Genomic DNA, 24,956 nt, shown 5'->3' with positions numbered 1-24,956 from the left:
CCTTCTCTTTGAATGCTTTCGTCACTCTCTGCTGATATGACTGACCATGACACATGGCAGTCGATCTCTTCTTTTTGATTGAATTTAGCATCAGCCAACTTGGGACTTTGAGGGTGCTATATTTCTTTTGTTTTTTCTTCTTTCTTTTTTTCTCTCTTTTGATTTTATTTTTTTATTTTTTTTCGATGCCCCAGTTGGCTGTTCTGCTGATTCTCGAGATACAGCTGCGTGATCTTCTTTTCTTGCTCAATAAGTCGGGAAATCTCGTCGGGAATCCCTTCAACATCATCTTCTTCTGCTTCGAATACAAGGATTCAAAATTGGGAGATGGCGTTGGACCATTATGTTCAATGGGTTTGAGAAACAACCTGCATAATGATTTTGATATGAAAAGCTTTTTGGAAATCAAACAAAACAATCGTTATGCAGATGAAAAGATTGCTTTTATTCTTGTTTTTAGGTTTTTTTTGTGATCACCAATTTCATGCAAAAGCGAAAATGGAAAATAATTGGAAAAACAAATGCTCAACATGTATTTATTTGAATGAAAATATCATTGCACAAAATGCTGCCAACAATGTCATCACTTCTCCTTTTGGCATGGGAGAAGGGTTTTTAAACAAAGTGAAAAGACTCTGACTTATAAACAACTGTAGGAACGCCCACAGTGACCCAATTGTGATAAATCCCACCAGGGATGACAACTGTCAGTATCCTTTGCATCAGCAACTTCTGCTTTTGAACAACCCTCTTCAATGAAGACCTCAGAAGAACAAACACCGACAGCCCGAGACTTTGTTATCTTCAAACTTGATTAGCACTGGGACCCAAGTCCTCCAGGATAAGAACACCTGACCTCACGAGATCTTGAACCTTCATCTTCAGCTGAAAGCAGCTATCCACATCATGACCAGGCGCACCCGAATGATACACACACTGCTGTTCAGGCCTATACCACCACCGAGGGTTGACGGGTATGGGCGGCGGGTCTCTGGGAGTGATCAGGTTTCGCTCTATCAGAGTGGGATACAGTTCGGCGTAGGACATGGGGATTGGATAAAAAATGATCTTCTTCCTCTCATTACTTGTACCAGCTTGATTATCCACTGGAGGCTGGGAAGCCTGTTGCTGAGGACGAGGTTGTGGCGCCTGATACTGCTGAGTTGGTCTTCTCGGCTGTTGTTGAGTTCGAGTTGCCGGAATAGTCACAGCAGCGACTTGCCGATACTGTCCTCTGTTCATACTCCTCCGACGGTGTACAACATTTGTTTCACCCTCTCCTCTTCTGGGTGCCCCAGGGGATGGCTTCTTAGCACTTGGATAACTTGAAGAGCCAGGATCTTGTATCCTTCCTGCTTTGATAAGGCTTTCAGTTCTCTCCCCACAGACAACGACATCTGAAAAGCTACTGAACGGGCAGCTTCCCAAGCGGTCCATGAACACACCTTGCAAGGTTCCAATGAACATGTCAGTCAGCTCTCTCTCTAACATCGGAGGTTGCACTCTGGCGGCTAGCTCACGCCATCTCTGAGCATACTCTTTGAAACTCTCCTTATCTTTCTGATACAAGCTCTGTAACTGAGTTCGACTCGGCGCCATGTCCATATTATGCTTGTATTGCCTTAGGAAGGCCTCACCCAGATCTTTCCAACTTCTGACTGATTCTCGCTTCAGATCCATGTACCACTCCAAAGACGCTCCAGACAGACTGTCTTGGAAAAAGTACATCCACATCTTTTCATCATCAGTGTAAGCAGAAATCTTCCTGAAGTACGCCTGCACATGGGTGCGAGGACAGGAGGTGCCATTATATTTGTCTAAAGAGGGCGCTTTGAACTTGTAGGGGATCTTCAACCCTTCCACCAGACCCATATCTGTTACATCAAACCCAAGGGAGTTCTGACATTCCATGGCTCGGATTTTCTCAGCAAGAGCATCCACTTTTCTATCCCTTTCTTCAGTTCTCACAACGTCATTGTCCTCACTGAGGAGAGTAAACATGTCTTCCTGTCTGTCAATAGGTGAAGCAGGATGAAGAATTGGAGCCCTGGTAGCTCTGACATTGACCTCTGCAGCAAGAGGCTGACCATTGATTCTGATACCCCTGAGTTCATTCTCAACGGCATAGTCGTTAGTGGGAGCAGCAACATGAATAGTCTCAGGGACCTGGGTAGGTGCAGCAACAGGCGAAGCACGGTTGAATGTCTGAAGTACGGACTCTTGTCTCTGAACCAAGGCTCTAAGCTCTTCCTGACCTTGGGCAACTCCTTGCATCATGTTCATGAACTGGGCCATGTTCGCCCTCATCTCAGCCAACTCAGTCTGAACCTGATCCATACTTCTCTGTTGATTGAGTCTGGTTGAATACCGGTGTGGTCTTCGATCAGCTATCCTGTCTGACAAAGGAACCGGAGTAAGAAGTCTTATCCCCAAACATGTCTGTAATGCAAGGGTGATATGTGCATGATATGCGTATGATGCGGATGCTTATTTTATCATGAATGATCCTGGAGAGGATATGAGTATGCGAGTTAACTTTTTTCTTTCATGCATTACTATTTTTTGAAAATAAACATGCTATGATGCAAATGATGGAGCCAAGACTGGCAGGCTATGCATCTCTGAACACAAGGTCAAAGGTCCGGCTTGAACTCGGAGTTGCAATCCTTCTGAACCCCAAAGTCAACTAGTCAACTGTCATCTGAAATCCTCTGAGGAACCAAGAGTCACTGAGCACTGAGTCACCAACAGTCACCATCAGTCACCAACAGTCACCAACTGTACCTGTTTGATCATCCCTCCCCGCTCGCGGGTGTCGTCTAGGCCAGGGTAAAGTCGAGAGAAACGCAGCATACATAACCTTTCGCAGGATATCATCATATACACACCCGAAGTATGTTACGATAATATCCCACCAGGGTCTGAACTGCTCGTGATGTCAATGTTCCGCTAAGTGGCGCATGCCACCCGCTTCCCATGAATCACTCTATTCCTAGGGTTCCTAGATTTCACTCATAGCCTGGGTATTGGGCCTTTTACCTCGAGTAATCCCCCAAACAGAGAAACACAGCCTCAAAGCAGATGAGTATGAATGAATGAATGCAAACATAAGTGTACACAATAAATGCAAACAGTAAATGTACATATATACAATGAATGCAATAAAATACAACAAGCAGAAAGCAACCAAAACCCTAATCCTAGAGAGCGCTAGGAGAGACTCGCTCAGGGAAGATGGACCAGCAGAGGTCAACTTCTCTCAGTCCCCAGCAGAGTCGCCAGCTGTCGCATCGCGCGAAAAACCGGCGGGAAAAACAAGAACAACAGAGCCGCCACCGTGCGTTATTTATCCCAAAAGAGGGAAAGGAAACGCTCGAAGTAAACCTAGGAAAAGAACATGGTCTCGCGACCAAAGAGGATGGGTTCGGGAGTCGGTTATGCGAAGGGAAGGTATTAGCACCCCTACGCATCCGTAGTACTCTACGGGATCCACGCACACTAGAAAGGAAAATTGGTTGTTAAACACTGCTCAAATACTCACACACACTGGCTGAAAGAAACGAAAGAGACTGACTGAAACTGAACTCGGCAGGATGTCGCATCCTGGGCCTACTTAGTCTATCAGGCATAGACATCAGAGTCCAAGTAGTTCGGACTGGGGAGACGACACATGCTCGCTAGGATGTCGCATCCTATGCATACGTATCTTCTCGGACGAGAGAAGAATCAGAGCATTCGTAGCTCGGCTGACACGCACACAAACAAACAAGACACAGGCAAACGTGGAGCCCGACTGCCAATCACTGGACTTATGTCAGCATCCGAACCAAAAACACACGCAAAGAGGCAAACGTGGAGCCCAAATGCCAATCACTGGACTTACATTGACATCCGAACCTAAACACACGCACACTGGAACCCAAATGCCACTCGATGGACTTACATCGGCTTCCAAGCACACAACAACACAACAGATTGATAGGGAGTCGGGGACTCAGCCTATAACTGTCAAACACACAGAAATAGACAGCAAATGCTAAGGAGTCAGGGACTCGAGCCTAGCAAAGGTCAGACAACACACACAAAAGAAAGAAAACGCGCCCGGAGAGATCAGCTCAATCTCCTGCCTACATACTTCATCTGGTATGAAGATCAGGGCGATGTAGTTCCCCTACGCAGGGATAAAGGTCTAGCCTAGCCAGATAACAGAGGGAGACACAACTCTAGGGAGACTACGACTCGAGCCTAGATGTTGTCATGCAAAATCAACCCTAAGTTATGGTTTTTAAGCTAAATGGCACAAGGGCCAACCTATCCTAAGCAGACACAGGAAAAAACAGGGTCTCGATTGCAACTAGGGCAAGAGAAAGGGGATATCTCAATCACAACAGGGGTGAGAGAAAAGAATTAGTGTTAGTGGTTAGTCAAACTCGACAAGACATCGCGTCTCGCGCCTACGTATCTCATCTGAACATGAGAATCAGAGTTGCCGTAGTTCGGCTAAACTATTCTAAGCATGGCTCACACAGGAAGCAAGCCACACAGACTTGACTTGCACAGGAAGCAAGTCAAGCACAACCTACCTTGCACAAGGGCAAGTCTAAACTAAGCCCAAGTGGCAAAGCAAACAAACAACAATCACAAGAAGCACACACTATATGCATACAAGAGGCTCACACAAGGGTTAGGCACTAGGGCCAACTGGAATAGGGTCAGAAGTTGCTCTTAACCTTGCCATTGAGAGGCTAAGGTGAAGCAGATGAAAGGAGATGAGGGGTGTGCCTCATTGCTCTTATCCCTGGCCAGGGAGAGCATTTGACAAGAATGTGTGGGTTCAGAAAGTGGGAACCCTTCTACACATTTGATACTGACTCAACTGTGCAATTGCACAAGATCTTGGGTTTTTATCTGAAATGCATCAACACAGTGGTGTGAGCAAAACAGAAGACACACTGAATAGCAGGGGATAGGTTGCTTATCCCTTGGTTCTACCAATTGCCTCTTCACTTAGGAGGTCTTTGACTCTGTACAAGGACAAATTAAACATACACAAGCATTGCCTCTTAAGGAGGACTTCAGACAGTTTGCCCGGCCAAATAACAGGCCGGGTCTCCAGACTACATGAAGAAGAAGTAATTATACCTCAAGCAAGTTGCTAAAAAGCAAAGCAAAGCAAGTTCAAAGAACTTAAGCAACTAAGGGTACCTGAAAAAGTCAAACTAATCAGTAAACAGTTCACAAACAAAACAGAAGAAAACAGACACCAATAGGTAATCAGAAGCAAATGGATGTGCAAGGCACAAGACTTAGGCATGTGAGCCAAGTCACCTACAAAACAAGCAAAGTTAAACAATGCTATTCAAGCAAACTCAAAAAAAAGAAATTGATCTCAACGGTCACTTGGGGTTCAACCTGAAAACATAAACTCAACAGTAAGCAACTGGACCACTAGGGCAAGCCTAGGGTCAAAAGAGAATGAAAAAGTCAAAACAGCAAAGAAAAGTCAACCAAAGTCAAGTTCAAACATTTAGGAAGCAATTACAATTGGATTCATATTCATATCATGCATCATCATCATTTCACAAACCACAGAAGGCAAGGCATGGCAAATGAAAGCACAAAGAAGTCAACAGAATGACTTGCATCAAAAGTCAACCCAAACATTTTCAAAAATCATGAAATAATTCATACTCAATCCTAACATCCAGCATGGTAAGCATGTCAAATTTCATTGCATTTGGATAAGTGGAAGGCAGCCAATTAAAATCAAGAAGTCAACACAATTTCAAGTAAGCACAAGGGAGTCAAACAATCATGGGTTAACTTCAAAAAATCACAACTAAATGAAAACAGATGAGAAATGAATGGGATCAATACCAATGTAAAGCTCAAGATGTCTAGTATGCACATATGAAATTTCATGACCATACAATAAGATATGAGAATTTCCCAAATGAAATGGCAAGAAATGTCACACAAAGTCAACAATTGACTAGGCAGGGAAGAAAAATCTCAAACAAAAAGGAAATGGCTCAAATAAATCCAAGAAAATTCACAAGTCAACTAGACATATGAAATGAGGTTCATGCAAAATTTGGGGTCAATTGGAGGCCAGGAAGCAAGTCAACAAAATTCATGGAAATGCACATTCATGGTGTGACACCAAATGTAACACCTTACTTCAAAAAATCAAAGCTCTCAATCCACATATGATAAAATCATGAAATTTATACCAAAATAAGCATGGATGAATGTAGATTGTGCACAAAAAATTTCAACTCAAATGGATGCAACATGAGTATTTCACAATGGTTTTGGCAACATGTACAAGATATGGTCACATTACATAAACCCTAAGGCCATTTAAAAACCAATGATTCAAAAAATCAATAAAAATAATGATAAAAAACTAGACAATCTCATGATCATGATGCAAAAATTCCCACTGGATTTGGAATTGAAATGAATTAGAAATGATTTTTGCAAGTTGAATGAACAAATGGAATATTCATGTGAAATTAAATGAAATAATATGGATTTAATTATGAAGCGGATGGCATATTGGTAATATTGGGGATCACTTATCAAAACGACAGCGCTTAGGGCTAACCAGCGGAATGTTGTGATTGGTGCATGTGTGAATAGTGCCATGCAGCGTGTGAAAATGCAGATTTCTGGGCAAATGCATAAAGGGATTAGGGTTTATCACACAAACAACAACTTCATCTCCTTCAAATCGTGTTTCCAAAGATTTTTCCCAGAATGACAAATTAAATACGCAGACATGTTCATACAAGCATGGTAAGTAACAATCCAACACCAATTTCCATCAAAACATCACATATATCCCGAATCGAGCAAAAGAAATATGAACATCAAACTTTGTTCATGAATGAAACTCTCCAGAAATGGACAATGGGCATACCAATAGAAGCATTAGAGCATGGTAAAGACAAATCTATCATCAGTTTTCATGGAAACATGCTGTGGAAAGAGAATCGATCAAAAAAACATATGAACACAAAACTTCATTCTCAGATTTCTCATGCATTTCTCAATCATTTTAAGTGGTTCAACTTGCAATAGACTCAGCATAACAAGACCTACATTAAGCATGTTGTAGTTTGGCAAATGGAGGAGATCGAAACTTACTTGATTCTGAAGCAAAGTTAAGATGCAGTGGTTATTTGTATGTTTCAAACTCCAACAGACCCTCCTTATGCCTTGGTATGGTGGATACTTGAGGTAATCGAGCTCAGCAAGGCTTGGGGATGTCCAAATCAGATTTCACCATTGTTGTAGCTCCAAGTAGCAGCAGCACGAAATGATGTTACAGCACTGAAACAGGGTTCCAAACAAGCTCCAAATTGTTGGTAGATGATGGAAATACCAAGGGTTGCTCGTGTCTTTTGAAGATTTTGGCAGAATTTGCAAAGTGAGCAAAATGCAAAAGATGAGAGAATGAGAATTTCTGTTGTTTTTAGGCTGTGGCTAGGGTTGAGAAACTCAGAAAATGTGATTATATATGACTGTTTAAGGTTGCTTAATCACATGCTAAACTTGGTTAGCTTAAATGAAGTGAAATGCATTTTTACTAATTTGGCCAAAAATGCAAATGGAGGTGGTATGATAGCAAGCTGCTCGAATTTCTGGGCCTTGGCAAGTCTCAAATGACAATTAAAACAATTTCCAAATGGCCAATTATGCTGAAAATGGATAAATCAAAAAGTCAACCATTGGTCAAACTTGAATTTTAATGAAACAAGTCAAAAAATGCCATTTTGATTGGCAAGGTTTTGGTGAATGATGAATGAATTTTTGGAAAGAGGGGATTAAATGGAGTTTGTAGGAAAAAACCCCATCAAATTTGGCCTTTTGGTTCATGAGATATGGCTTGTTGAAGTTCAAAAAAAATGTGAAAATGAAATGATCATATCTTGCAAACCATTCATGGGATTTGGGTGTTCTTGGACTTTTTGAAAATGGGAGAACAAGATCTTCAACTTTCATGTTGGGCAAAAATTCATTTGAAGCTTGTATCATGATGCAAGTTGAGGATCAAGAAGTTTCCATTTTTGGCAGTTAAAATTACAGGTCCAGTTTCTATTTTTGGAAATTTTCTGATTGGCCTCAAATTCTTCAATGATGTTGTTTGCCATGATACATGAGGCCTATTAGGACATGAATAAGCTCTCTCAAACCATTTCCATCCATCAAAACCATAGAATCAACCACAGTTGACCAACTTTGACTTTCTAGGGCTTCTGACTGACTGTGCACTGACTGATGGCTTCTGAACATCCAACCCTTGGCCTAAACACTTCAAATGGACCTCCAAGTCATGTGAACTTGTTGGACAAACCCTAGGGCCTTGGCTCCTTGAGAAACACCTTTGCTTGATTGGTGGACTGATCTCCTGATCAGTTTGACCTAATTTCTTGCTTGCTTGCTCTTGAGGCAACTGGGGACAATGCAATGCTATGCAATGGACCATGATATGATATGACCTAATATGAAATGGTATGTACAATGATAGGTGCAAATTTGAGGTGCTACAGTGTGTGTTGGGACAACATGACGAGTCTCTTCGAAAAGAGCACGCCATATACTACCTTAGCAAAAAGTTTACCGACTGTGAAACAAAATACTCACTGCTCGAGAAAACTTGTTGTGCTTTGGCCTGGGCGGCTCGCCGACTAAAACAGTATATGTTGAATCACACCACTTTATTGATTTCTAAGATGGATCCTATCAAATATATATTTGAGAAACCTGCTCTCTCCGGAAGAATAGCAAGATGGCAGATGATTTTAACAGAGTATGATATCCAGTATACTACCCAGAAAGCAATCAAAGGAAGTGTGCTAGCTGATCATTTGGCTCATCAAGCGGTGGATGATTACCAGTCTATGAATTTTGAGTTCCCGGATGAGGATGTCATGCTTGTTACTGATTATGAAGAACCTGGACCGGATGAAGGACCCGAACAGGGATCCCGATGGACTATGGTTTTTGATGGATCTTCTAATGCGTTGGGCCACGGTGTTGGTGTTGTAATTATTTCTCCCAGGGGTTTCCATACGCCTTTCACTGCTAGACTATGTTTTGATTGTACCAATAATATGGCCGAGTATGAAGCATGTATTTTGGGACTCAGGGCGGCCATAGACCTAAGAATCAAGTTTTTGAGTGTGTACGGAGACTCAGCATTAGTAATCAGTCAGATCAAAGGAGAATGGGACACTAAACATCCGAATCTCATCCCTTATCGAGAGAAGGTGTTGTCATTAATCCCATACTTTGGAGAGATTACATTCGAACATATCCCACGAGAAGAGAATCAGTTGGCAGACGCATTGGCTACCATGTCATCTATGTTCAGAGTCAGATGGGACAATGAAGCTCCCATGATCACCATTGAGCGATTGGATGAACCAGCATATTGTTATGAGCTTAATACTGATGAAGTGGAAGAGAAACCTTGGTTCCACGAAGTAAAAAGATATTTAGAAACTCAGGAGTACCCTGAGGGGGCATCTATCAATGACAGAAAATTTCTGAGGAAGTTCTCCGCTAAATTCTTTTTGAGTAATGGAGTATTATACAAGCGTAATCATGATTCGACTTTGCTTCGCTGTGTGGACAAAAAGGAAGCAGAAAAGATTATAGAAGACATACATGACGGTATTTTCGGGACTCATCCTAGTGGACATACGATGGCCAAGAAGATTCTGAGATCAGGGTATTATTGGTCTACCATGGAAGCTGATTGCTACCATCACTCCAGAACTTGTCACAAGTGCCAGATCTACGCGGATAAAGTACATGTACCTCCTGCTCCATTGAACGTGTTGACAGCCCCTTGGCCCTTTGCGATGTGGGGCATTGATATGATTGGGGAGATTAAACCTACTGCTTCTAACGGACATCGTTTCATTCTTGTTGCTATTGATTACTTTACGAAGTGGGTAGAGGCAGCCTCATTTGCTTCTGTCACCAAGAATGTGGTGGCACGGTTCATCAAGAATAGTCTCATTTGTCGGTATGGCATCCCTGAAAGAATTATCACTGACAATGGTACTAATTTGAACAACAAGATGATTACTGAACTCTGCACGCAGTTCAAAATAAAACACTATAACTCTTCTCCGTACCGGCCAAAGATGAACGGTGCCGTGGAGGCTGCTAATAAGAATATCAAGAAGATCATACAAAAGATGACAGTAACATACAAAGACTGGCATGAGATGTTACCATTTGCTCTCCATGGTTATCACACTTCAGTGCGCACCTCGACCGGGGCAACTCCGCTCTCTTTAGTCTACGGAATGGAAGTCGTTTTACCAGTGGAAGTTCAGATTCCCTCTCTAAGAATCATGAAAGAGGCGGGCTTAGATGAAGAGGAATGGATTCAGACTCGACTCGATCAGATAAACTTGATTGATGAGAAGAGACTTGCGGCTGTTTGTCATGGACAGACATATCAGAAGCGCATGACCCAGGCATTTAACAAAAGAGTCAAGAGACAGGTGTATCAAATTGGCGACTTGGTGGTAAAGCGCATCATTCTACCACAAGGTGATCCCAGAGGCAAATGGACTCCCACATACGAAGGGCCATTTGTAGTTAAGAAGGTATTCTCTGGTGGAGCCATGATGCTGGCTACAATGGATGGCGAAGACTTCCCACATCCTGTGAACGCTGACATAGTCAAAAAATACTACGCATAAAAGAGACCTGCTAGATCGACGTATCTAGGCAAAAGTAAGGGCATCCCGGCGAACCAAAAGGGTTCGGGCAAAAATTAGGGATAAACATATAAAAATGTACACCCGGCAAGTCGAAAACCTGAAAAGGCGGCTTGGGCAAAAAAGGGTATCCTGGTGGACTGAAAACCTGAAAAGGCGGTCCAGGCAAAAATTAGGGATTAAAGCGTATGACTATGTCCCGCTCTCAGTCAACTTCACCCAAGTTCAAAGGACTGAATAAGCTAATCACTTTTATCCGACAGCAGGAGATGAGAGGCTTGAAGTCATAATGACAGTAGTGGAATTAAAATCAATAGAACTTGTTCCTTCATAGCTTTTCTTTGTTTTCTTGACAATTTCCTCTTACTAGGATTTCTGTCTCCTTGTACACAAATTTCCTGTTTATAGGCCCTCTTTCAAAATCAATACAATTTTATTTCGGAAAAATGCTTTTGTTTTACTTCCTCTGTTTTGTTTGCGTAAACGTCCATTGATTTAGTTTGAATTAATATATGCATTTGAATATGATTAAGGTTTACCGAAAATACATGCATAAAATAGAAATAGAAATTACTAAAAGACTTCAGGATCGAGGAGAAGGTCTAACCATGCTTTCCAATGAATCCGGTTGCTAATTCTATTCCTCAACAAAAATCAGCCATTCCCCAGAAGAAATTGGTATCACTAGACGGACGGGCCATCTCCTCCATCCCCAGCCAGGCTCTGTTAAATATTTCTACCATCAGACGGAAATCAAGTATCCCCAGCTAAGAAAGGGTCATCAATACCAGTATCTCCAACCGGAAGACTGAGATTTATTTCCCCAGTAGAGCCCCCTGGAAGAACTTTTCCGATGCATAATTCATTCATTACATCATTTCCCCAGCATACGCATGCATACATTGTTCGCATTTATTTTCGGAAGCATAAAACATCTCACGCATCATGACATGGCATGAAGCTAACTTCATTTTACAGGTTAATTATCCTCCTGATCCAGTCAGGGTAAAGATCCATTCATACAGACATCTTTATCGATTACCTCTACATCTTTCAGATCTGATCCACATGAACATCCGTTCTGACAAGCACTTGGGTATCCTCCTAATGCCCAACGTATGATTCCTTCAACCACTCCAATACGGTCTAGCGTACGACCCATTTGGATGTTCTCTCCTCAAATACTACCTAGCGTACGGTACATTCCGAGGTGTAGTCTAGCGTACAACTATTTTTCGTCAGATGCAGCCTAATGGACGGCTCATCCCGCAACTCAGATACGATCTAGCGTATGATCCATTCTGATCCTTTATCCTCAGCAGTGTATGACTCATTCGGATTCTTATCTCGTCCTGATTCGGCACAACATATTACTCCTCCAACAAGTCCGATACGGTCTAGCGTACGACCCATTTGGATGTTCTTTCCTCAGATACTATCTAGCATACGGTACATTCCGAGGTGTAGTCTAGCGTACGACTACTTTTCGACAGATGCAGCCTAACGGACGGCCCATTCTGCAACTCAGATACGATCTAGCGTATGATCCATTCTGATCTGTTATTTCCAGCGGCGCATGACACACTCTGACTCCTCAGTAAAGTCGACGGCCTAATGGATGACTCACTATACGGTCTAGCGTATGACCCAGTGACACCCATGACTTCAGATATCTTCTAACGTACGACGTACTCTGAAGCTCTCATCATCAAACTTCCTGGATGGCATCTTTAAGCCCATCTCCGTCAAGACTAAATGACAAGTGCAAATTTTTGGGGCATTCTAGTGTTCAATAATCTTCCACCTCCAGACCACGAATGGCATACTTGCCATCCTAACTCTCTCGGTTCAAGAATATTGAACAAGGGCAGCTGTCATACCCCAAAATTTGCCCGTTAATCTTGCAAGACTTTTTTTAAGGCACTCAAACTCATTTCTCAAGGCACTGATCTTAAAGGAACAAAGGCCCAGCTAAATCCAGAAAATGGCCTAATCTGGCTTGCTCGCTAGGCGAGCATATCCTTCTCCTAGCGAACGTTCGCTACACGCTCGCCTAGCGAACGTTCGCTACACGCTCGCCTAGCGAAGCTGGCAGATAACAGAAAATTTTGGGCTTCATTCTGAGCCCATTAGGTCACCACAATCACTATAAATACCGACACTTCAGTCACGAAAACGGACAGACGAAGACGGACCGAAACCCTGGCATAGAAACCCTGGAGGCTAACCCTGAGAACTCCGAGTAACCCTAAAGGAAAGTCGGCGGTAGCAAGGTCACCTCCACTCAATTCAATCCGATCGGCAAATTCAAAGTTACAATTCGATTACAAACAGGTTGGCATCGTTATTACTACCTTATGTTCTTAATTTGCATATGGTATTATGACTGGATTTATGAAACTGTCTTAAGTTTTGCATATAAATTTAAGTATGTATGAACATCTGAATGTCTAACCGCATAATCTCTGTAATGAATGCTATAAGGTGTGAAGCTTGCTGCCATTATATTGTTATCAAAACCGGAATCCGCAGCCGCTTGCTAGCACATCGCTAAGCGAGCATGCAGCGAGCGTTCGCTAAGACTTCGCTGGGCGAAGCAGGAGCGAACGCGACAGTAGCCGGCTTTTCTGTTCTGATTTTTGCCCATCTGTCACGTTTTTATCATAGCCATGCATTGTTTATCTGACCCTATTGCTGTTGTGGTTTCTTTTGTGGTGTAATTCTCGATTGCACCCTGATTTGGTATTCTGATATGTTTGCTGAGTTTTGCAAAGGTTCACACATCGCCGGGAAAGATAGCTTGATAGGTATTCCACTTTATTTGTGGGATACCCTTGTGGAGTTCTAACCTAAAGTACCTAATTGATTTTCATGTATTAACTTTAATGTGGAGATCCTCCCTCAATTACATAGCTGATTTTAATGTATTGATTTTAATGCGGACCTAATTACTTAATCAATTACGGCTATCTAATTAATTATAAAACTTTGCCTTTAAATATGCGACCTTGGATCTCTCTTTGCTGCCCCAATTACGGTATTACGGTCATGTCCCGCGAATGTGGGGATACACTTAGCAAAGACCCTTCGATTAAATCATCATTAAATAAATCATAGTCCCTCGGATGTTGCCTTCGAATATATGATTTTGCCCCTCGATGACCCCTCGGTGTAGCCTACGGTTAAATGATGATCGTCCCTTCGAATGCTAAGGTATCCTTACAAATGTTGCCTTCAATGACCAATCGATGACCCTACGATGACCCTTTTTACATCCAAAGGATAAGACTACTTACTCCTCAATGGTAAGGACAGTTTTACCCTCCTAAGGACAGGAAATGCCCCTAAAGACCTCGGATAGGTATAACTCTTAATTGCTGACTCACAACCTAAAACATTTTTCACACGTCACACTTGGTATACATTCACACTAGAATCATTACCAAGTTATATTTTTCTAAACCGCTTTCAAAATTAAACGAGATAAACACTTTGTATACATTCGTACAAGAATCATTACAAAGTTAAACTCTCTTTTCAAAAAAATTTCTAAGCAATTCACCCACACCTTTTCAGACAAAAATATAAGTGATCCAGCAATTAAGAGCCCATGGATAACCATGGATACAAAGGGTGCTAACACCTTCCCTTTGTATAATGTACCTCCCGAACCCAAAATCTAATTAAGGTCTTTCCTGTTCTTTTCCACCTTTCCTTATTGGATAAAAGAAAAGTCGGTGGCGACTCTTGCTATCCGCGACATTGCGATTAAAAGCAAAAACACAAAAGTCAGTTCACCGTATGACAGCAACGTATTTATATAGGCTTCTAGAGCTCCCTCGAAAAAGACCACCGCCCACTTAGTCAAATGGTGAACAGTTGAATCCTTATTTCCAAGAGAGACATGAGTTAATAACAACCCTAACATTCTCTTTATCCAAGACACGTCTTATCCCACGTTTTTTCCCGTCTGGGAGAGAAAGACTTAAGGGCGAGGCGACACCTCCGTCAGGGCGACCTTATGTCGTCACCTTATCCTAGGACGATCCTATGTCATCGCCCTAAGTAAGATATTTTGTAAATATAACACAACAATTATGTATAATAAATTCATTCACACTCGGAGTAATGTTATAGTTGGAGATGATGTTAAACTTATACATATTAAAGACATCAATATAAATGATGGTGATGTAAAACTAGATGTGACTAATTATTATTCAAAATGTGTATGATTAGAAAACTAATTACATTATATATATATATATATATATATATATATATATATATATATATATATATATATATATATATATATCGGACTCGAAGTCGAACCGATGAAGCTTTCATTTGTTTGAATCGATTAAATCTAATGTCAAACCGTTTATTAAAAAAATTAATAATATGAAACTAAATTTCATATACATACATAATCATAATCATTTGTTCACAATTTAATAAATTAAATATTCCAAAAATTCATTACAAACTTAATACATAAGTAATAATAGTACACATAATATCGGTTGTACATTTAATTTTAACATTTATTTAAAAATAATTTTAAAATTTAAAGAATTACAATTAAATAATTTAAATCAATTCAAAGCAAAATTAAAATAATAAAATATAATACCTAAAATAAAATCGAAATAATTAAAAATACCTAAATTAAATAAGATATAATTATCAAAAATAAATAAGTCATAACTGGACAACGGCAAAAAAATATTCAGTTGAATGAAAATCAATATTGAGTTCGCCAACATTCCTATGTTTGAAAGAGAAGTGTGATAATGAAGAGGTATGATTGAAAGAAAATTTATAACGGAGTGATAGAACTTAAAAGTTTGTATGGTTGTAGAAAAAGCTAAGAATTATTTTTTGTGAATGAGAAATATTTTAAAATTTGATAGTGACATATTAAACTTTTTAAAAAAAGAATAGTCAATTTGATGATTTTTTTTAAGCATGAGGTTTTAGAAAACTGTCTCCAGTTCTTTGATTTGAACGGTTTTGGACGGTTGAATTCAATTTTGACTCATTAGCAGTTTTAAACGATTAACTGAACCAGATTTCACTTTGATTCCCGATTCAACCAATTGAATTGGTCAGTTCGATCCGATTTTAAAAACATTGATATATATATATATATATATATATATATATATATATATATATATATATATATATATATATATATATATATATAGGAATGCGAATTTAAATCGAGGACCTCGTACTTATTCATCTTTAAAATGGAAATTTCAATTACTAATCTATACTCTATAAAAAACAAAATATATATTTTTGTCCCAAAATAATTGTCGTATTTAGAAAAAATATTTATCATTTTATCTTATCAATGAATGCAATTTTAATTTTTATCTTTCAATTATATCATTTAATTAATACTCTTAATTTATTATTTTCTATCTTTAATATTAATTTATATATATATATATATATATATATATATATATATATATATATATATATATATATATATATATATATATATATATATATTATATATATATATATATATATATATATATATATATATATATATATATATATATATATATATATATATATATATATATATATATATATATAGTTTTTAAAAATAATTTGATCAAGTCATTATTTTTTTTCTCCTTTTTAATTTGTGTAAAATGTCAAACATAACATTTATTTTAGGACGGAGGGAGTTTCATTTAAGTTTCCATTGAATTTGATATAATTATTAATAGGATTGTTGCCATAATTCTAATCTGATTTCAGTTCGAGATTACTTTATAAGCCAATAAAACATCGATAGGTTGTAGAATATGAAATAAATCATTAATTTTTTTAGATAACAAAATAAATCATTTGATTGTAGTCATACAAATAGGTCGTTTTTACTTTTGGCATCATTCAAATTCTAGAATTTTGAATAGGATGACAACTATACCCATCCTAGATATCTACAAAAGTTAATTAGAACGGATAGGATAAAAATCTGTAAAATGGATATAATTATGGGGATGGACAATTATCAATTAAAATAAGCGGATATAGGTGTGGATATAGGTAATTTAGTACTCAGTCCGTCTCATACTGGTACAATATATATTTATTAATTTTTACTTTAATTACGTACATATATTAATTTAAAAATTTATTATATAAATTAATATACAATTTTAATGTATTTATTTTCTTTATCTTTTATCCCAACAATAGCATTCTCAATTTTTTTAAAATGTTGTTAATAAATTAAAATGACATGATAAATTATAATTGGTTGATAATATTTTATTAAAAATACGGATAAACGGATATGAGTCTGAGTATTTAGGCATCCATAGAACACAGATACGAGTATAAACATTGATGCACACACGGATAGGACTCGAGTACATGGATTTTTTTTAAACTATAAGATTGGGAATGGATACTATAATAGTCTGCCCAAACCCTATCCATTATCATCCATAATTCTGAGGTCTCAAAAATATGTTCGGAATTCTAATATTCAGATTTTGAAAATGTTCAAAAGGGTCGAAAAAGAACTCTAAATATATTATAAGGATAATTCATTCTTAATTTTTTTACCGTTTTAAATTCTTTCTTAAATTTTAATAATGACATCTCGAATATAATTCGGTCATGAAATTTTCATATTAGAAATTTCAAATACATCATAAAATAATTATTTTATATTTTTGTAACAAATAATTTAATGACTAGAATTTATTTTTTTAAAGTGAAGTGAGATGTCACAATTTCGATCGAACCGATGCCTATTGAAAAAGCTTCTTAACTTTCTAAATAAAATTAGAAAGCATGTTACCTTTTTCATCCTAACCTTAATTAATTTGTCCGAACTTGTTCATGCTTAATTGCTTAGCAAAATGATTATAATATACACACCTTGACTTCATTTTGTAGAGGGGTGTAAATTGTGTGCAGTGGAATATTAGCCACACTTTTTTTTACTGCAATCATTAGAAGAAAAATAAGGTTCATAACTGTATACACCTTTCAAGGTTAAATGGATCAAAATATGTATCTTGCCAAGATCCTAAAAGAGCTAGATTCCAGTTGCTCCATGAGTTATCTCTCCTGAAAGATCAAATCTCAAGAGTTAATATTACGCAATTGCAAATATATTGAGGCTGTCAGTAAGAAACAACATTGCGAAAAGAGAGAATCTCAATATCATGTATCTAGAAATTACATGCACGTGGAATAGTATCATAAAATTGAGAATCATAAAGAGTTGGATAACTAGATAGGTTCCAGTGTTGGAGAAGAAGACAGACAATAACCTTCTGGAGCAACCAAATTCTGTTCTCCTTTTCATCTCAGTCTTCTAGCAATTTATGTCAGCCAGCCAGAAGATCAAACACGCCCAATTGAATTACCTGAACTCTGGAAATGGCAGAAAAATCTAGTTAATAATTTGCCTTACTTTGAGAATTCTGAAAGTAAGTCTTACACCCATCAGAAAAATTAATAATCTATTTGTTTACAAATCATTGCATGAAAAATTAAAAATCTCATTGGATTACTGTGGAACTTGACAATATTAATGAACACAAGTATACACCTTATAACTAAATAATAATAATTTTATTGGCCAGTGACATAAAACAAAACAAAAAAAAAGTAACATTCATACCTATAACAGGATTGGAATTCTTCATTCCCTTGGCTTCATAATATTGTGAGTTGGCCATTTAATCCTATGACAGGGATGTGACAGATTTTGGACCAATGTTCCTTCCTTTTATACCTTTCTTCTAACAAAGGGCTATCTTCAATGTTCAATTGCTCAAAAGAGGTAGGGAGACTGTCTTCTGGGAATGACTCTAGTCTTGGACACTCATAAAAACTAAGTGCTTTCAGCGATGAGGGAAAGGTTTTTTCTAGAAATGACTCTAGTCTTGGACACTTACAAAAACTAAGTGATTTCAGCGAGGAGGGAAAAGTTTTTTCTGGCAATGACACAAGCCCTGGACAATTATTAAACAAAATGATTTCTAGAGAGGAGAGGTGTCGAAGTCCATTTCCTTCTAAGGATTTCATTTCAGATACATTACTGATTTCTAGAGTCACAAGGGAAATAGGCAACAATGACTCCTTGAGCAACATGTTAACAATATCATCACCTTGGATACATATTCTTGAAACAACAGTGAGGCTGTGGAGACCCCACTCTGTTACTGGTTTTGTTATTCTCACATGTCCAACATAAATAAATTGTAAATTGGGAGGTAGGAAAGCTCCTTGACATAATGATAAATTCAAATTTGGAAGATTGCATAGATATATATTTTCAAGAGCGGTGAGGGTGTCCATCCGTTGAGGGAGTGATCTAAGTGCCTCACAATCATCGACAAAAAAAGATTGGAGGGTTGACGAGGTACAAGAAGAAGTATCTTTAATAAAAATAGATACCAAACTCCTACATTTCGTGATGAAAAGATTTTGGAGCATAGGAAAACAGTTCAACGGAAAGGAGGTAAGTGCACTACAGCTACTCCCTAATTTAAGAGACACAAGTGATGTGTAATTGCTCCATGTTTCAGGAGGTAGGAATGTTAAGTTCTCACATTCTTTGATATGAAGTGATTGCAAAGAAGTGGGTAAACCATTTATCGGAAACGCAGTGAGAGAACAAATACCATAGAGAATCAAGTGTCGAAGACAGGTGCTGTTAATAATCATTTTAGGTACAGATTTTAGCATATGACAGCTCCATATCTCTATTTCTTGCAGCAGACACGGACAATCACTCTCAAGCAATGAGTATTGGGTTCTTTCAGTATTGCTTTCTGAATTTGAATCTCCCTCAATATAAATCTTTTTTATGGAGAGCCAATGCTGAGAAGGTGTTGTTGCCAATAGATGATCACAACCATGTATTTTAATTTCTTCTATGGAAGGAAGTTGACTAGGCAGATGTCCCCTCAGTTTAGGACACTTATATAACTCCAAAGTTTTAAGACGGAGAAAAGGATATATGTCACCTTGAAAAGGATGCCATTTCTTCCAATTTGACATTTCCTTAATTACTAGCTTCTCAAGGGAAGAAAATGGTTGGAACGAAGAATTGGAACCTCCAGCTGCCATGCCATAGAACTGCTGCCCAATTGTCTCCAACATAGTCATTCTACCAATCTGCAAGTCCTTGAGAGAAGGCAGCTGCCCTAGCGGTGGAAGTGTCATGCAATTAAAACAACTATCAATTCTGAGGGACACCATGTTAGAAAATGAAGGATCTCCCAACCAACTTGGAAAACGTGTTCGACCATACAAGTCAATGCTCAGTTTCTTTAGGTTTGCAGATGGTTGTAACATATCAAGCACATTTCTTTCATCAAGTGAGTCATCAGTTTCCTTACCCCACTGTAGCGTCAATTCCTCGATATGTTCTTTGCTCTTCAAGTTGGTATCACTCGCCTCCATGAAATCAATGACATTTTGTAAGTTTTTGATGAATAATTTTCCCCGTAGCTTAGGAAACATCCTAAGCTCCCTCACACTTAAACCAATATTTTTCTTGCCTACTACAAAAAAAGTTAGAGTTTGAAGGTTTTCTAGTTCAGCAATTTGTTTCGGCATCTCTATTATGCTTGTCATATCAATATAAAGATGACGCAAATGAATTAACTTTCCAACATGTTCTGGCAATTCTGTGATATTTGAGCACATAGATAAAATCAAGGTTTGCAAGTAGTAGAGGCTGCATATGGTGTCAGGCAAGCTTGTAATTTGAGTGTAAGAGAGATTTAGATAGCGCAACTGCACTAAATTTCCAATTGTATCGGGAAGCATGGTGATGTTTGTATATTTTGATAACGATAACACACGCAACCTTCCAAATGTGGGTAGCAAATCTTCGACCACCTTTCTTGATAAATAATTTCCTTCCCTTCCAGAGCCAATGGCTAGAAGGCTTCTCAAGCATTTGAATGTGTTGAAAGTCTTGAACTTCTTGAAATTGTCATAAACTTCTTGATTATATGACAAGTGGCGAATATTTTCATTGCTCTTAGCGTCAAATTCAAGTCTGTAACAACTTTTTCCAGATACAGCAGTAGCTAAATCATTAACAAGGTCATGCATGACAAATGTTTGTCCTCTAGAATCATCATGCAATTGTTGAATCAATGATTTGAATAACAATTCAGTAAAACACTCATCACCAACTTCTTCCATGGTTTTTCCGTCTTGAGACTGATCAAGGAAACCACCTGCCATCCACAACAAAATCAATTGCTCCCTATCACGTGAATAGTCCTTTGGAAAAATAGAACAGTAGGAAAAACACTGTTTTAATTGAGAGGAAAGATATTGATAACTCAGGCGCAATGCAGGCAGAATATTATCATTCTGAAAGTTCCATATGTCGTTGTTCAGAACAGCAATCCACTCTTTAGCATCTACTTTCGAACGCAATACTCCTCCAAGAGTTTTTGCAGCTATTGGCAATCCACCACACTTTCTTGCAATCTTCCTGCCAATTGCTTCTAGGTTTCGGCATTGAGTTTCACAAAAGTCTCCACTTCCAAATGCATGTTTGGAGAGTAAAGACCAACTGTCTTCATCCGATAGAGGATATAATTCATAAATAGGAAATGTGCGTGCAGCATTTGCCACTTTTCTGTGGCGTGTTGTGATGATCACTCTGCTTCCAGGTTTTCCACTAATCAACGGAGATACAAGTTCATCCCAATCAGAATATTTGTCATTCCATAAGTCATCCAACACAATGAAAAATCTCCTATCTCTTAAATTTTTCTTCAACTCAACTCGAAGTAAATCAAGATTATCGGTTTCCCAAGGTGTTTTAGTGACAGATTCAAGGAGAGTTTTGGTTACTCTAAAAACATCAAAATCCTCTGATACACAAGCCCATGCTGTGAGATCAAAGTGATTATGAACTTTTTCATCATTATAAGCAAGTTGTGCAAGTGTTGTTTTTCCGACACCTCCCATGCCAACAATTGCAACTACGCCCATATTGTTCTGGTTAGTACTGCTTTCTGATAGCAACATGTTCATTACTTTCTCTTTGTCATCTTTCCTACCAACCATGACAGATTCATTGACCATAGAACTTGAAGGTGTTCTATGAGAAACTCTAGCACTTTTAGTTTGCAAACTAATGATATCTTTATGTTGTGCAAAAAGTTGCAAGCTCTCACACATGTTCTTCATTTGGGAATTGATCTCTCCATGATGCTTTTAAAAGGAGATGATAGGAAATTCCAAACCTGATTAGTTTTGTTTGCAGCTTGCGTGTTCTCCATCTTGCATCGAAGGGAATCATAGCTAATTTGGTTGAGCAAATCTTCAGCATCATAGACAGCATCTTTCAAGTCATCAAGCCATTCTTTGACAGAAGGAGTGTTGATTTGCTTCTCCTCTGCAGCGTCTAGCACAGGTTGAAGAGTGCGTAGTGTTGCTCTTAACTGTTTCAAGAGTGAGACATCGAGCTTGGTGTTTGTGATGTAATTAAGAAACTCTTTGGAAGCAAGTTTGTCAAGTAAGGTCTGAACAGTTGCAGAGAGGAAAGTGCTTCCTATCATAGTTGCAGCCATGTTGTATTAGCAAAAGTTTGAAGGAAATCAAGATATATTTGCAAAAGAGATTAAGATGTGAATGAATAGTAATACTAATAACAAAAAACAAAATTATAAAGCTGGCAAGCAAAGCTCAGGACAAGATTTTATACTGATTCAATAATTGATATTAGTGTGATTAATAAAATAATATGGTAAATGAGATGGACAAATGAAAAAACATTTGTAATGAGATAATGAAGCTAATATGAGATAGTTGGAATAGCATGAAAACAAATTGCAGCAATAATTCAGATTATTATAATAATAATAATGGACAAATGAATTATGTTGAGTTACAAGATGAAGCCCACTGTTGTTGACTAAACTCCTTGGAAATTCATATTTTTTAATGTGAAGTTAGGCTAGCAATATAAAAGATAACATTGACGTGCAACTAATCACCAACTATCTCATATTATAATAAGCATTGGATACCTCACAGCAACTTCTATGACAGACGCAGCATACACCTAAAACATATAGAACGATTCATTTTTATTTTAAACATTGATTAAGGGGCAAGATTCATTTTTACTTTGATAACCGTGCAGTTAATTACACCATTAGAATAATAGGTCAATCATACATTTTTTTATATTCTCAAAATAACGAACCATGATTATAATTAGTTAAAGAGAGATAACTAAATCAGTTTTTAGACTTTTATTACAATACATGTGTTTACTTTATACATTTTATATTAAATACTTATGAGGATATATCACTACTATACTTCTACCCTTACTTAAAACAGCCTAATAGTTCTCCAAATACATATAACAAAGTTTTACATAGGAGTGATCATGAGTTCTTGTCAACAAGATAAACTCGATTATCTGAAACAAAGATAAGCTCTATAACAGCAAAAAATAAGCACAAGAGGAGCTAGAAAATGGAGTAAACATGAGACAGAAATTGAGATAGGGAGTAGAGTTTCAAATAGCAATTACACAATTGGTTGCAGTCGCATCACGTCTCTTGATATTGCAAAGAAACCCGGTCAATTGCGATCATGTTGCAGTTTCAGCTAAATCAAAATCCTTTTGGTCGCACCCCATATCACAGACGCGGGCCTTTGTTTAAAACCTGGAATAAGGGAATTTGAACAAAATGATACAAGTTGAGGGTAAAATAAGTAGATTAGCATGTTGGGGCAGACTATTCTCATTTGTCCTACATATTTAGGACGATGGACTTTTGGTTTGGTAATCAGATTGGACTTTTGATTCCAACAGAGCCACATATTTATCAAGCATAGAGACCACGGCTTCAAATTCAGTCACTTGCTTTTCAATGGCATCAATCTGCTCGACATACTCATTAAAGCTACCACTCTTGCATTTCAATTGCTCCACAAATACCCTTAACCCTGAAGCCAAATCACCAAACCCTTTATACTCTTCTGCAACCTTTGCATTCATTTTCTCCACCAGCTCTAGATGATTATTAGTCCCCTGACACACAAAATCATAGCAAATTATAACAAGATAAATCAATAAAAATCACAATTGTACATTTCAACACCATGTGTCTGCAGAATTGATAAGAAGTAGGATCTTAGAGAGGATTGGAGAAAGAATGAGGGTTTTCACCTGAAGCTCCGATTTGATCATGGTGGCGACACTGCTGAAGAGATCATTTAGTGATTCAGCAAGTTCATCATGCTTCTGATCTCGGGCTTCATCTTTCTTTACATTTTGCATGGTTGGAGTATATAATTGACCAAATCACAATGGAAGATTAGGAGTAACTACGCAAGCCAAGGAAACAATCAACCAGTTGTTGATTTATAGCCCAAACTGCAGTTGATTCAAAAAGGGGAAAAGTCATATAATAATAACAAGCTCATAAATCCAACCCTAGTTTAATATAATCTTCTGATAAATTAAATGTGTTGTGAATTTCCTAGTTTGAAGGATTGGTATTAGATACCAGATCACCATTATCCAGTAAATTCTCTGTTTTCCTTCCTTTTATTCTCCTGAACTTTAAGCAAAATCAGAATTGCAAATATGAGAAACAACTTTTCTGTTTATGGAAGGATAGGAGAAAGTAAATCAACAACTAAATCAGGCTACAAGATAAAAAAAAACAATTGTCCCTCCTCCAAGACTTTTACAATATTACAATAACTTGTGAAGCGCCGACACATATATGAATTTTACTTCAGTTGTGATCTAATTATTGGTTTTTGTTCGTACAATTTTACTTGCAAAACTCTGAAGATTCATATATATGGCATGCCCTTTAATGAAGGAACCACAAAGACTTCAAACATTTTCAAAACAAGCAATACTTAACTTAAAGAAAGAGGAATTGTCTAAACACTGCTAAAGATTTTTTCCAAGCTATCTATATAAAAGTTAGGATTGTACCAAGATTCAACCGTAAGTTCTTACTTTTTTATTTTAATTTTTTATATACTCACGAAATACATCCAAGAACTAGCACCGAGATGTATATTTTTTGGAGATGATATAACTCTATTTGAAGAATCAAAGGAGGATCGGAGACTTGGAGGCGAGCCTTAGAAACACATGGTTTTCGCCTAACCAGAAGTAAGACAGAGTATATGGAATGAAAG

The 24,956-nt window shown here is 37.9% G+C and overlaps 1 protein-coding gene and 1 pseudogene across 2 annotated transcripts; both read right to left on the bottom strand.

Moving 5' to 3' along the window:
- Window positions 1–17,933: 17,933 nt before the first annotated feature.
- LOC127085677 (putative disease resistance RPP13-like protein 1) lies at window positions 17,934–22,702 on the bottom strand (annotated as a pseudogene).
- Window positions 22,703–23,012: 310 nt separating this feature from the next.
- On the bottom strand, window positions 23,013–24,707 carry LOC127085678 (biogenesis of lysosome-related organelles complex 1 subunit 2). 2 transcript variants are annotated; one of them, XM_051026174.1, is made up of 4 exons: window positions 24,305–24,707; window positions 23,965–24,171; window positions 23,550–23,826; window positions 23,013–23,458 (listed from the first exon to the last, which is right to left on the bottom strand). In XM_051026174.1, the coding sequence occupies exons 2-3, from the start codon at window positions 24,073–24,075 to the stop codon at window positions 23,554–23,556; spliced, it is 384 nt and encodes a 127-aa protein (XP_050882131.1). In that variant the 5' UTR covers window positions 24,076–24,171; window positions 24,305–24,707; the 3' UTR covers window positions 23,013–23,458; window positions 23,550–23,553. The 2 variants fall into 2 exon arrangements, with proteins under 2 accessions (XP_050882131.1, XP_050882130.1); XM_051026173.1 differs by having other exon boundaries at window positions 23,013–23,826; window positions 24,305–24,705.
- Between the last annotated feature and the right edge of the window lie 249 nt (window positions 24,708–24,956).

Source organism: Lathyrus oleraceus, chromosome 5 (genome assembly GCF_024323335.1).
Source record: "Lathyrus oleraceus cultivar Zhongwan6 chromosome 5, CAAS_Psat_ZW6_1.0, whole genome shotgun sequence".
In the NCBI taxonomy this organism is placed as follows: Eukaryota; Viridiplantae; Streptophyta; class Magnoliopsida; order Fabales; family Fabaceae; genus Lathyrus; species Lathyrus oleraceus.
The sequence above is the reverse complement of the archived record's forward strand: the minus strand, read 5'-3'. Positions and strand labels throughout refer to the sequence as shown.